Source organism: Dipodomys merriami, unplaced genomic scaffold (assembly GCF_024711535.1).
Source record: "Dipodomys merriami isolate MVZ:Mamm:240054 unplaced genomic scaffold, mDipMer1.0.p SCAF_33, whole genome shotgun sequence".
Taxonomy (NCBI): domain Eukaryota; kingdom Metazoa; phylum Chordata; class Mammalia; order Rodentia; family Heteromyidae; genus Dipodomys; species Dipodomys merriami.
This window is the reverse complement of record NW_027204826.1, coordinates 8750694-8763129: the sequence shown is the minus strand read 5'-3', so window position 1 is coordinate 8763129 and position 12436 is coordinate 8750694. Positions and strand designations below refer to the sequence as shown.

General features: G+C 46.2%; 1 protein-coding gene and 1 long non-coding RNA gene across 5 annotated transcripts in view; one reads left to right on the top strand and one right to left on the bottom strand.

Annotated features, from left to right (window-relative positions):
- The window catches only part of LOC138842002 (uncharacterized), a 29123-nt gene extending 18695 nt beyond the window's left edge, over nucleotides 1-10428 (bottom strand). For both annotated transcript variants that reach the window (XR_011376556.1, XR_011376557.1), the window contains exon 1: nucleotides 10235-10428. This is a non-coding gene — a long non-coding RNA (uncharacterized lncRNA). The remainder of the gene's footprint in view (nucleotides 1-10234) is intronic.
- Nucleotides 7953-10750, top strand: LOC138842001 (ral guanine nucleotide dissociation stimulator-like). 3 transcript variants are annotated; one of them, XM_070043091.1, is made up of 5 exons: nucleotides 7953-8147; nucleotides 8316-8509; nucleotides 9062-9109; nucleotides 9493-9701; nucleotides 10232-10750. In XM_070043091.1, exons 1-5 carry the CDS (start codon nucleotides 8133-8135, stop codon nucleotides 10381-10383), a joined length of 618 nt encoding a protein of 205 aa, XP_069899192.1. In that variant the 5' UTR covers nucleotides 7953-8132; the 3' UTR covers nucleotides 10384-10750. The 3 variants fall into 3 exon arrangements, with proteins under 3 accessions (XP_069899192.1, XP_069899191.1, XP_069899193.1); XM_070043090.1 differs by having other exon boundaries at nucleotides 10208-10750; XM_070043092.1 differs by having other exon boundaries at nucleotides 10194-10750.
- The last annotated feature ends 1686 nt before the right edge of the window (nucleotides 10751-12436 follow it).

The window sequence follows — 12436 nt, the reverse complement described above, 5'->3', positions numbered from 1 at the left end:
TGGACTTGTGGATACATTGTGAGGAAAACAAATTGCACAGAAGTAGGTACTATTGTCAAGATATGCATTCCATGAAATTGTTCTTCAGTATTGTCACAAATCTGTAAATTTCCAGGAATTGAGACCATCTTTCCAAACAATGGAGCAAAGACTAAATGTCCAAGGGACCATTGGAAAGACTGAATCCTATCCATGGCCTCTAGCTAGAATAACTGATATGGAAAAAGGAACAATTACCCACTCCTTTCTCATCATTCCAGACTGTCCTTATCCACTCTAGGGATGAGACTTATTGAAAAAATTAAAAGCCAAAATCTCTTTATAAGATGATGTGAAATCATCATTAGAGGAAGGTTCCCAGTTAGTCTGCTGGTAACTTGTCTCCTTGGAGAAGAATATATGTTGCTTCCCCCAGAAGAAAGCAAAGAGCTATATATAGGCTGCCTGTTCCAAGGGGTGGGAGGGGGGTAGAATAAGAGAGATGGTGGGTACCCAAATGTTTACAAACAAGACCACACTAAAGCTACCAGCACAACTATGTTTATTGCAGCATTATTTACCATAGCTAAGATATGGAGCCAACCCAGATGCCCCTCAGTAGATGAATGGATCAAGAAAATGTGGTATATATACACAATGGAATTCTATGCCTCCATCAGAAAGAATGACATTGCACCATTTGTTAGGAAATGGAAAAACTTGGAAAAAATTAAGTGAAGTAAGCCAGGCCCAAAGAAACATAGGTCCCATGGTTTCCCTTATTTGTAATATCTAGTATATGTAGGAGTCAAGCGGAGAAGGTCAGATAATGTGATGTCAGGAAAATGAACCCTTAGATGTGTATTTTAATGTTTTTTTCTTTCATGCATGTGTTTCTAACGCATTTATAAGATTATCTCTTTGTTGCTTTGTATGTCCCTCCCCCACAGTATAACCCCTGCTTTCACTATATTTGATGTCAGTATAACTTGTGGAGGAGATGGGGAAAAACCAGTTGTTTAAGGATACAGGTGGACCTGTTGCAACAATAAGTACAAGTTGTCATGTCCAAAACGAGCTTTACAACGTCGGTGCGGGGGCGGGGGGGGGGGGGGAAGAGGGGGGAAGGAAAAGGATTGGGATTGGGGGGGAGGGGGGAGGATGGGAAGGGATGTGAAAGGTAAACAAAGGAGGAGGCTGCAATGCTTGGTAAGAAATGTACGCATTATCCTGCCCATGTAATTATAACTCCTCTGTACAGTATGTTCACAAATAAAATTAAATTAAATTAAAAAAAAAAGAGAGATGGTGGGGAGCTGTAGGGGAGACATCTATTGGAGTAGAGCAGGGCAGACCCTTGGAGAGGCCGGCAAAGAGACTTGCAGAAGAAGGAGGAAGGAAAAGGAAAAGCTCTTCCTTTTGCAGGCTTGGAGCTTTGGAAGTCTGGGATTTGGAGGTTTACAGACCAACTAATGAAGGTTGAGGCTGCCCATTGGAGGCTTGGAGGTTTGGTGGTCCAGGCTGCTCTTCTTTCTGGGTAGCTAGCCCAAGACAAGGTAGTTGCAGGCCCCTTTTCTAGTGTAAATAATTTTTTTTGTCACCTTTAACCAAGCCTCAATGGATCAAATTGCTCTCTGCAGGACATAATAAAACCACATTCTTTTAAAGATTATAGAAGCTGAATTCAGCCAGGTTCAGGGCAAAGGCAGGGCCGATTGGGTTAGTGATAAAAAGGGAACAACCTGCCTGATCATTGCATGCTTGCCAGATTTTTAGCCGATAGCCAACCCCTCTGCACAAGTCAATGTTACCATGCTGAGTTCCTTTATAGTTGGTGTCCTTATTCCGACAAGCAATCCCAACATCCCAAGTCAGGAAAATGGATGTTTAAGGGTATAGTCACTGTAAATAAGCATGGCCCTGTGGCCTGGCCTGCTGGACGGGGCAGGGCATCAAGAGGGGAGCCTCATGCTCCCCAGACCAGGCCACCGGAGGGGGCGGGGCGTCAAGTCCCACATGTCAAGCAAGAAGTGATAGGACACTGGGCAGCTTGGGGAAGGGGCATGAATGGCACTTGGAAACCGCTAGGCAGGAGATCCATTGGAGTGGAAGAGGGGCACAGCTTATATATAGGCTGTCTGTTCCAAGCAACAGAAGAAGGGAAGCTAAAGGAGAAAGACCCAGAAGGAAGGACAGGCCTGCGGAGAGTGGAGATGCCTGTAGAGAAGGAGAAGGAAAAGGCCTTGCCCTTTGGAGCTTTGGAGGTCTGGGGTTGGTGATTTGCAGACCAAATAATAAAGGCTGGAGCTGCAGTTGGAGGCTTGGGATTTGGTGGTGGAGACTGCTCTTGGTTCTGGGTATCCAGCCAAGGACAAGGTAGTCTCAGGCCCCATCCTAGTATAAATAAAATTTTCTTGTTACTGTAATAACCAGTGGGGCCTCAATAATCAGTAGGACCTCATAATCAGTATAGCCCTGAGGCCCAGCCATCTGGAATGGGTGGGGCATCAAGAGGCGAGCCTCACCTCCACACACCAGGCCACCAGAGGGGGCAGGGCATCGAGACTGATATCACTGCCCCACGGGCAGTCTGTGGCTATTTGTTTTTATTTATTCTATCTGTGTCCTGTATACACCTCTGCATACTCCTTTTTTCCAGGATGGGAGAACAATATTCTAAAGATTTTGTAAGTGAAACTGTAACTGAGTAATCTTCTCCCCTGGTGTTACAGGATCCCCCAGAGGAAGACCCTATGGTGTACTCTCCCTCCTATTCTGTGCCATCAGCACCTCCAATGTTAAGTCCCCCCATACCAGAAGTGGTTCCTTGTACCAACCGGAGGTGGTATAAGGTGATAAGAGTCCTCTTATTACCCTTCAGATAGGTACATGGGGGAGACAGTGGGCAAGCCCCCTTTCTAGTGTATTTCCCTTTAATACTAGTGACCTGTATGACTGGAAACAGCAAAATCCATCCTTTTCTGAAAAACCCCAGGGGCTCATATCCTTCTTAGAGACAGTGTTTTTCACACACCAGCCCACCTGGGATGATTGTCAGTAACTTTTACAGGTGCTTTTCACCTGAGAGGAAAGGGAACGAATCCAGCACAGTGCCTTGAAGGCGGTCCTTGGAACAGATGGTTCCCCAACTGATGAGCCAGTCTGTTTGGAGCAAGTCTTTCTCCTAACTCGCCCAAGCTGGGACTACAACGATAAAAGTCCCTGTTAGCAGGGACATGGGAAGCAGCTAGGAAAGCAACTAATTTATCTAAGGTAAGTGAGACTGTACAGCTCCCCAGTGAGTTCCCTGCTGCTTTTTTTGGAGGCCTATAGGACCTATACACCTATAGATCCTGAGGCCCCAGAGAATCAAAGAGCCCTAAATATGGCCTTTATTACCCAGTCGGCCCCAGATATTCGAAGAAAGCTTCATAAGTTAGTAGATTTTGAGGGAAAGGTGTTATCTAAGTTGGTAGTGGTCGCCTAGTGGGTGTTTGATAACAGAGATACCATGGAAAATAAACAGTCTAAGAAGAAGGTTCGAGTTTTGGTAGCAGCACCAGTACAGGGATAAAACCCTAGGCAAAGGGAGTATAATTCATTTGCAAATGGCAGTAGGAAACCTCTAGGATTAGACCAGTGTGCTTACTGTAAGCAAAAGGGATATTGGAAAAAGGAATGTCCAAGGAGGAGAAAGATGGAAAATGACAGGTTAAGTAAGCATGTCAGCCACCGGGAAACTGTGTTCAACAAAAAAAAATGTGGTGGCTTGAAAAAGACTCTGACTCTCCAGCATGTACCAGTCAAAACCCACAAAGAAGTTAAAAGTGCAATGAACAGCAACCTGGAGAAAACTAAGAGAGAGTTATAGGATGTGAAGAAAAGATTTGAAGACATAAATTAGGATGAGAACAAAATCCTCAAAATGAACCTGGAAAACCCTCAGAAGCAAATGAAATCCAAGTACATAAGCCTGGGTGATCATGAGGCAAAGATGGGGACCACAGGTCAGAGGCTGAATAAGGCACAGGACGCCAATGCTGCCATCCTTGCTGACTATAAGCAAGGTCAGGAGGAGATACTGACACTGCACACAGAAAACAAAGCCCAGAAAAAGGAGCTGGACATGATACAAGAATGTATTAGGCTGAAGGACATGCCGGTTATAAGCCTTGAAGAGTGTGAGCAGAAATACAGAGCAACAAAGAAAGAACTGAAAGAGCAATTAGCAGAACAGACACATTAAGTGCCGCGTCAGAGAAGAAGAGGCCAAGAAAAACATCAGGTTGAGGAAAGCGATTGTTACTCTTCAGAAAGAATTAAAGGACACACATTCTCTCATGAGGAATGCCCAGGAAATGGAAAGAGCATTAGGCAGAAAAACAGAAGAGCTAAACAGTTGAAAGATAGGTCACAAAAATACACTGAAGTAGCCGGGCGCTGGTGGCTCACGCCTGTAATCCTAGCTACTCAGGAGGCTGAGATCTGGGGATCCCGGTTCAAAGCCAGCCCGGGCAGGAGAGACCGTGAGACTCCTATCTCCAATAAAAACCACCAGAAAACCGGAAGTGGCGCTGTAGCTCAAGTGGTAAAGCGCTCGCCTTGAGCTGAAGAGCTGAGGGACAGCGCCCAGGCCCAGAATTCAAGCCCCACTACCACCAACAACAACAACAAAAAAAATACACTGAAGTGATAAACGAGAAAGAGAAGATACTAGAGGAAAAGGCCAAACAGATTGGCAAGATCCTCACCATAAATGTAATGCAGAAGCAGCATGTCCCAATAAAAGGTGGAAGTGCAAAAAAATCCCTTTCAACAGTACCACTGAAAGGTGCTGTGAGAAGGAGCAGCAGTTGGAGAGTCAAAGGAATTCTTCTGTGACCCTGACAGAACACTTGGAGGTTAAGGAGGACTTTGAGAAGGAGATTGTGATCATGAAAGTGAGCTTGCGAGAAAAGGAGGAGGATACAAGAGAAGCAGTCTCCAAGCTCCAGACTGAGGTTCAGAGTATTAAACAGGAGTTAAAAGAGAATCGAGACCCCTGAGGATCTGGGAAACAAGAGCTGATCAGGTAGCTTGGGAGGCCACCCTAAAACCAGCAGGACCTCTAGAGCTACTAGCAGTTAAGATTAAAGGAAGAAACAAAAACAGTGGTAACACGTATGTAAATGTGGAGACTCCACTTGTGAAAAATGGTTACAGGCTCAAGCCTTCTGTCTGTTGATATCTAGTTATTTGTTACCCTGGTAAATTGCCCTGGGCTACTGCCAAACTGCCTTGAAAACCAATGGGGCCTCAGCCTGACAAGCCTATGTAATTATGTAGAAAGTTGCCAACATGTAAATGCTGCAAAGCTGGAACATGTGGAGCGGGCATGTATGCGAGGAACCTCACCTGGTGGATTTTGGGAAGTGGACTTCACGGAAAGTATGGGTATCGGTATCTGTTAGTACAAGTGGACACTTTTTCAAGCTGGGCTGAGGCATTCCGAACAAAAACCAAAACAGCTCAGGTAACAGTTAAAAAATTACTCCATGAAATAATTCCTCCATTTGGCTTTCCCTTATCAGTGGGGTCCAATAATAGCCCGGCCTTCACAGCCCAAGCTACTCAATCATTAGCTAAGGCCCTAGGAATAAATTGGAAGTTAAGTTGTATTTATAAACCTCAGAGTTCAGGGCAGGTAGAAAGAATGCATAGGACCTTAAAGGAAGCTTTAACTAAATTAATTACAGAGACTGGCCATGATTGAGTAAGTCTCCTCCCCTTTGCTCTCCTTCAAGCAAGTTGCACCCCTTATGTCAGAGGATTTACTCCCTTCAAATAATTTATGGTAGACCACCCCCTCTGGTTCCTAAACTTGGGGGAGCTCTCCTAACAGAAATGTCTAACCACAATCTTGTACAGACCCTGCAGGCTTTGCAACATGAACTTTTATGTGCCGATCCTTTGGTAGCACAGGCCCACCGGCCTCCTGAGAAAAACTCCACCCACTCTTTCTTGCCTGGACAGCTGGTGAGGGGGAAAAGGATACCATGCTCCTGAATTGGAACCCAAGTGGCAAAGACCATACATGGTCACCTATTAAAGTTGCAGGAAAACAGCATTGGATCCATCAAACAAGTGAAACAGGCAGTGGAACAGTATCCAGACATGACTGCAAGATGGACTGTTCAGAGACACTCAGAGGATCCCTTAAGGGTAAGATTTACCAAGTGTTAATTAGTGTTAACTTGTGTGTTTATATGGTTTCCTCCTTATCTGTTAAATTTGCATTTTTAGCCTGTCAACTGGGGAGAGGAAGGGAGAGATTAGGATTTTGTCCAAAAGCATGCAAAAATCAGTTATTTGATTGAACATGAAAACCAGTGGGAGGCTGGAAAGGTAGCTCAGTGGTAGAGTGCTTGCCTTGCATGCATGAGGCCCTGGGTTCAATTCCTCAGCACCACATAAGCAGAAAAGCTGGAAGTGGCGCTGTGGCTCAATTGGTAGAGTGCTCGCCTCAAGCTGAAGAGCTGAGGGACAGCGCCCAGACCCAGAGTTCAGGCTCCACAACTGACCAAAAAGAAAAAGAAAACCAGTGGGGAATGTAATAACCAGTGTGGCCCCGATAACCAATGGCCTGGCATGCTGGAGGTGGGAGGGCATAAAGAGGTGAGCCTCACCACCCCACAGACCCAGCTGACATTACTGCCCCACAGGGCCAGCCACAGAAGGGGCATGCCATTCCTGCAAAGGGGGAGGGGCACAGCCTATATTTAGGCTTCCTGTTCCGAGTCCTGGGGGGAATAGGGGAAAGACCAGGAGTCCTGAGGAGAGTCCTAAAGAGAGGAAGGAGAGAACAACAAAGAAGTAGAGGGAGAGTGGAGACAAAGACAGCGGGAGGGGAAAGCCTGTTGGAGTAGATCAGGGCAGGCCTGAGGAAGGCAGGGCAAGCCTTGAGAGGTCATTTGGGGCCTCCTCGAAAGGCCATTTGGGCCCTCCTTGGGGGGACATTTGGGACCTTCCTCCACAGAGGCTGGTGGACAGGCTCCTACTGGAGGGGCAGGGCAGGCAGGACTGTAGAGTACAGAGGCTTACAGAGAGGGAGGAAGAGAAGGAAAGAAAAAAACCTTTCCATTTGGTGGTCTGCAAATGGACTAACTGGCAGTTTGCACACCAGTCAGGGCAGCCTATTGGAGGTTTGGAGGTTGGTTGGTCGAGCCTGCACTTGGTTCAGTGTATCTAGCCCAGGACAAGGTAGAAACAGGCCCCCTATCTGGTGTAGTGAAAATAAATTTGTTATCTTTAACTATGCCTCCATGGACTGTCTCTCACTTCAGAGGTCATAATTATACCTATTAAGACCCTAGAGCAGGGCGCTGGTGGCTCACGCCTGTAATCCTAGCTACTCAGGAGGCTGAGATCTGAGGATTGCGGTTCAAAGCCAGCCCGGGCAGGAGAGACCGTGAGACTCCTATCTCCAATAAACCACCAGAAAACCAGAAGTGGCGCTGTAGCTCAAGTGGTAGAGTGCTCGCCTTGAGCTGAAGAGCTGAGGGAATGTGCCCAGGCCCAGAGTTCAAAAGCCCCACGACCGACAAAAAAAAAAAAAAAAAAAGACTGTAGGGCATACATATTAAAATAAATACCAGAAAACAACTGAGGTCACAAGAGAACCATGACTTATCAGGATCATCCAAATGTTAAGAAAGCAGGGCTCTGTCTCCTTTTAACTGAAACCCTACCTACAACCAGTTCTGACAAAGGATGGTGAGATTGGACAAGATGGGTGGTGAACTGTGACCATATGTGCACATGGTGATGAGGGAGGGTACATTTCAGCAACCACTGAGTCCTCTGGGGAGGCCTTATACGAGGAAGGGGCTCAAGAAGAAGGGGTACTGGGGAGGGAAGCCTACGTCTTTAAGATGGGGCCAACTGAACATGGAATCCTGGTAGCCAGGCAACAACATTCCAGATCAACAGCAGCCAGCTCACTTGGCTAGCAATCTTGAAGAAGGAGGATGTTCTCCTGCTGTCTGCCAAGATCCCGGGACTCAGGTCTCAGGAGATCCCGCAGTGGTCGCTGGGTCCGGGCTCACCCCCGACTCTGACGCCTCAGGGAATTCTTCCAAAGGCACACAAATGGCACAAATGCTGCGCCACAGCCAATGAACTCTGCCCAGGTAATTTATCTCACTGTCATCCCAGCCAACCCTAGAGCCCTCCTCAATTCCCAGGTGTCCTGTTCACAGTAATTCTGTGCACTTTTCACTTCACTTGATCACACTGAGTCCATTTTTCAAGGGTCCTACCATCTCACCTCTCAATTACCTCCTGTGATCCCACCTCAGGAGGAAAAGGAGCCAGTCCCAGCCCAGGACGTGCCCCATACTGTGAGCACACTGCAGCCAGGCCTGCTGGAGAAGATGGTAAACCTCCTGGTTCCTCAACACCAGAAGGAGGATCCCTTCTTCGTGCCAGCCTTCCTGTTTACTTATAGGAGGTTCACCACCACAGGGCAAGTGTTGGACCTTCTGTTTAACAGGTGATTGCCCCATCCATAACAAAGTGATGTCGCCACCATGCTGGCTAGAGCTAGAAAACACTACCCAGTTTGCTTCAAGTTGATCTCATCCAAAAGTGGGATGAGACCAGGCAGTGCCTTCCCAAACTTGTTCCTTTGAAGAGGGCTGCCCAGGACTATGTTCTCCTTGGAGGGAACATATTACTTCCTTAAACACAGGACACTCACGAAGCAATCCTGTATTTGAAGCTCTCTGATACATTTCCCATAAGTTAGCAAGGTTCCCAAAACAATCTACAAGGCCCCTAGAGAACTGGAGCTGGAGAATGGGCTAAAGCATAGGGGTGGACTGAGAGCCCTATGTCCACTGAGCCATCAGGGAAGGATCACTGCACCAACATATGAAGCATGCACTTTGGAGAGGCACATTCCAAACCCCTTCATGTAAAATTGAGGAAACTGTGCAGATGAATCTGCCCATTCTCATCCTGGACTTAGCCAGTTCACACAGACAACATGGGAGGTCAGAAATAGAGGACACTGAAAACATGACTTCCTCCTCTCTTCCCACAGATATTCACATTTCCATCCTAACTCTGAGGAGCATGAAGAAGTAAAGAAGTGAGTGGAATTTGGGACAAAGAGAAGGGCTCTCTTTGAAGAGTGAGATAAATGTTAGGGCTTGGGATACAAGGTAGGAAACGCCACTCATGGAAAAGCTGAGTGAAATATCCTGGTCTACTAGGGATGAGAGGGAGATGTGGGCTCCAAGACCCATGGAGAAGCAATCTTATACTATCCAACCCTAGCAGGGCCTCTAGTGAGTGCTACAGAGCAACTGCACAGACTCTTCTGTTCACATGAGTCTCCTCCCTCTTCCCAACATGCAAGTCTGTCTATGAGGTGGGCAGTGTCTGCATGGGAGCTCTCCCAGCAAGGGGCTGTAAAGGAGCTCAGGCAGGAGACAGCAGCTCTCTCTCTGCTTCCAATCCAACTGCACACAGAACCCTGTGTTCCATGCTTGCCATGTGGCTGGACAAGTACCCTGAGGATTTCTGCCAGTCCAAGGACCTGGTCAACCTGAATAAGCTGATGGCCTACGTGCTGCTCCATATGCCTTCCTCAGACCTGGTAGTCCGTGGACACCTCCTCCTCACTCAGCTAAAGGAGCAGGAGAACAAGGAGGCAGACAAAAAGACAGAGGAGTCCTCAGGTAGGAGAACATTTGAATAAAGATGAAAACTGGGTGAGCGCTGGTGGCTCATGCCTGTAATCCTAGCTACTCAGGAAGCTGAGATCTGAGGATCATGGTTCAAAGCCAGCCTGGGCTGAAAAGTCCATGAGACTCTGATCTCCAGTAAACCACTAGAAAACCAGAAGTGGCGCTGTGGCTCAAGAGGTAGAGCACTCGCCTTGAGCTGAAGAGTGCAGGGACAGCGGCCAGGCCCAGAGTTTAAGCCCCATGACTGACAAAAAAAAAAAAAAAAGATGAAAACCGGTCCCCCATGGGATGAGAATCCCAGGCTGGTAATTGGCCAGTAACCCCTAGGTAAAACTCAATCATGGAAGATGTCCTGTGGTGGGTGTTCTGTGTCAGACAGCCTCTAGCTGTATGGAGACTCTCAGGCATAGGCACTCATTTTCAACTAAACTCTCCTTGAAGATTCAGTCCCACCTCAACTTCTAGAGCTCCCTCTATTAACAGTGCATCTATTCCAGCCTTAGATTTGGTATTGCACACAGCACCTGCTCCTGAGATCAAGGCGGAGGATCCATCCATGATGGCAGCAGATGTGATAGTGGAATCAGTGGCTTCACCAGCTTCAGAAGATCTGGGGCCTCCACAGGACTGTGTTCCCCACATCGTGGTAGTGCAGTATGCGTCCTCTGTTTAAGGAGCACAACACCTTCTGCCTCCTGTGGGCCTCCAGCTGGTTCTGGTCACCCACCTGAAATACAAAACACCCAGTTATAAAGGCAGAGATAATATTCCTGTCATTGTTAGGTGATACTCACCTGGAGCTGCCCAAATTCTGTCAAATCAACCCATCTATACTTGGGAAGGATAGGAAAATATCCACAATGCATCGTTGACCATGTATTTTTCTATGGAGGTTGAGCCAATGCTGGACCTCCCACTGTCCACCTGAGAGCAGCTTCCCTCCCATTCTTTCCTTCCCCAAGGGAAATACGTTTTACTTTTCCATTTAGTTTGTCTGTGTTTGTACATTATTTTAATATTTGATTTTAATAAAATATCCCTGTTTTTTTCTTTCAAATTTTCCAATTTTGGAGTACTAAATCTACTCTTCATTTCCTACAAAATATTGTCTAAAGTACACTCTAAATATCCTAGTAGAGCACCAGGTCCCTAGTAGACCTAAACACAGTGAACTGGAGGATATGAGAACCTGCAGATGTACAGGCGACAGTGTATATCAAGAATGTTTGATGGGGTTGGGAAGGTGGCTCAGTGGTAGAGCGCTTGCCTTGCATGCCTGAGGCCCTGGGTTCGATTCCTCAGCATCACATTAGCAAAAAGAAAAAAGCCGGAAGTGGCACTGTGGCTCAAGTGGTAGAGCGCTAGCCTTGAGCTGAAGAGCTGAGGGATAGCACCCAGGCCTAGAGTTCAGGCCCCACGACCGGACCCCCCCACCAAAAAAAAAAAAAAAGAAGGTTTGAAAGGAATCAGGCAATGGAAGGATCCTGCTATGTGGTGAGATAAATATTTAGTGGCATTTTCCTAAGATGACCATAGCCATAGAGATAAATATGAGCATTTTTGAAGGCTCCCCTTTGGGTTGTGGTGTACTATGAATGAAGCAGTAGGCTTTCTACATGTATGTTTGTGACAATGGTCTGGAAATTCATCTGTTGTCCTTCATTGATCATCACCACTAAATTCACTCTAGCTTCTGTTATCCTGGGCATATGACATGCTATCTACTCTGTGAAGAATCAATGTGGGCTGGAATTTTTCTATAGAAGCTTTTAATTTGAATGCCTTGTAAATTTGGATTGGTGCATTCAATGTACTCCTGTGACAATTACTTGAAATTGCATCAATTCTCTTTTCAGCTGGAGGACCTTGAGATATATAAACCTAAAGAAATGGTTATTCAGATAATTAGATGAGTATAGCTACAGTTTGGATGAAAAATGCCAACTACACATGGTCCATACATAAGCAAAGGAAAAAACTCATCCGTCTGAGGACATGGCTCATGCTATCACAGAAACTATAGATACAAATATCTGTTTCAAAAAGCAAAACAAAGCTGCAAAAGAAGAAAAAATACAAAACATCATTCATTGGTGACAAAAATAAAAGCAAAATCAGCATGATTGACTACACATGTTCTTCCAACTAGTGCATACCAGAACAATTTCTCCTGCTGCTGCTAGCCACCATCCACCTTCTCCCCTACTCTTACACTGGACCCAGAGTCAGCTACTCAATGAGAGCATGGTGGTTGTTTCAGGGCACTTTGATAGCATATGAAAAGCCCTGAATTCAATCCCCTGTACAGCACAGATCTCAGGGCGTTCCAAATGCTATTCAAGTGCCCTGAAGGAAGAACCATGCACTCAGACACTCATACACACACACACACACACACACACACACACACACACACGTGTGATACACATATATGTTGTGAACACAAGTGAAATAGTTGGTTTTTGTTTTTTTAATGAAAACTATACAAGTAAGACATCCAGGCCCTGGTGGTTTAGCCTGTAATCCTAGTTGTTCAAGAGGCTGAGAGCTGAGGATCATGGTTCAAAGCCAGCTCTGGCAGAAAACTCTGTACAACCCTTATCTCCAATTTATCAGTGGAGCGTTACTCAAGCAGAAGAGAGCTAGTCTTGTGCACAAATATTTAAAGACAGCACACAGGCCGTGAGTTGAAACACTAGGACAAGCACTAAAGTTTATATGTATGT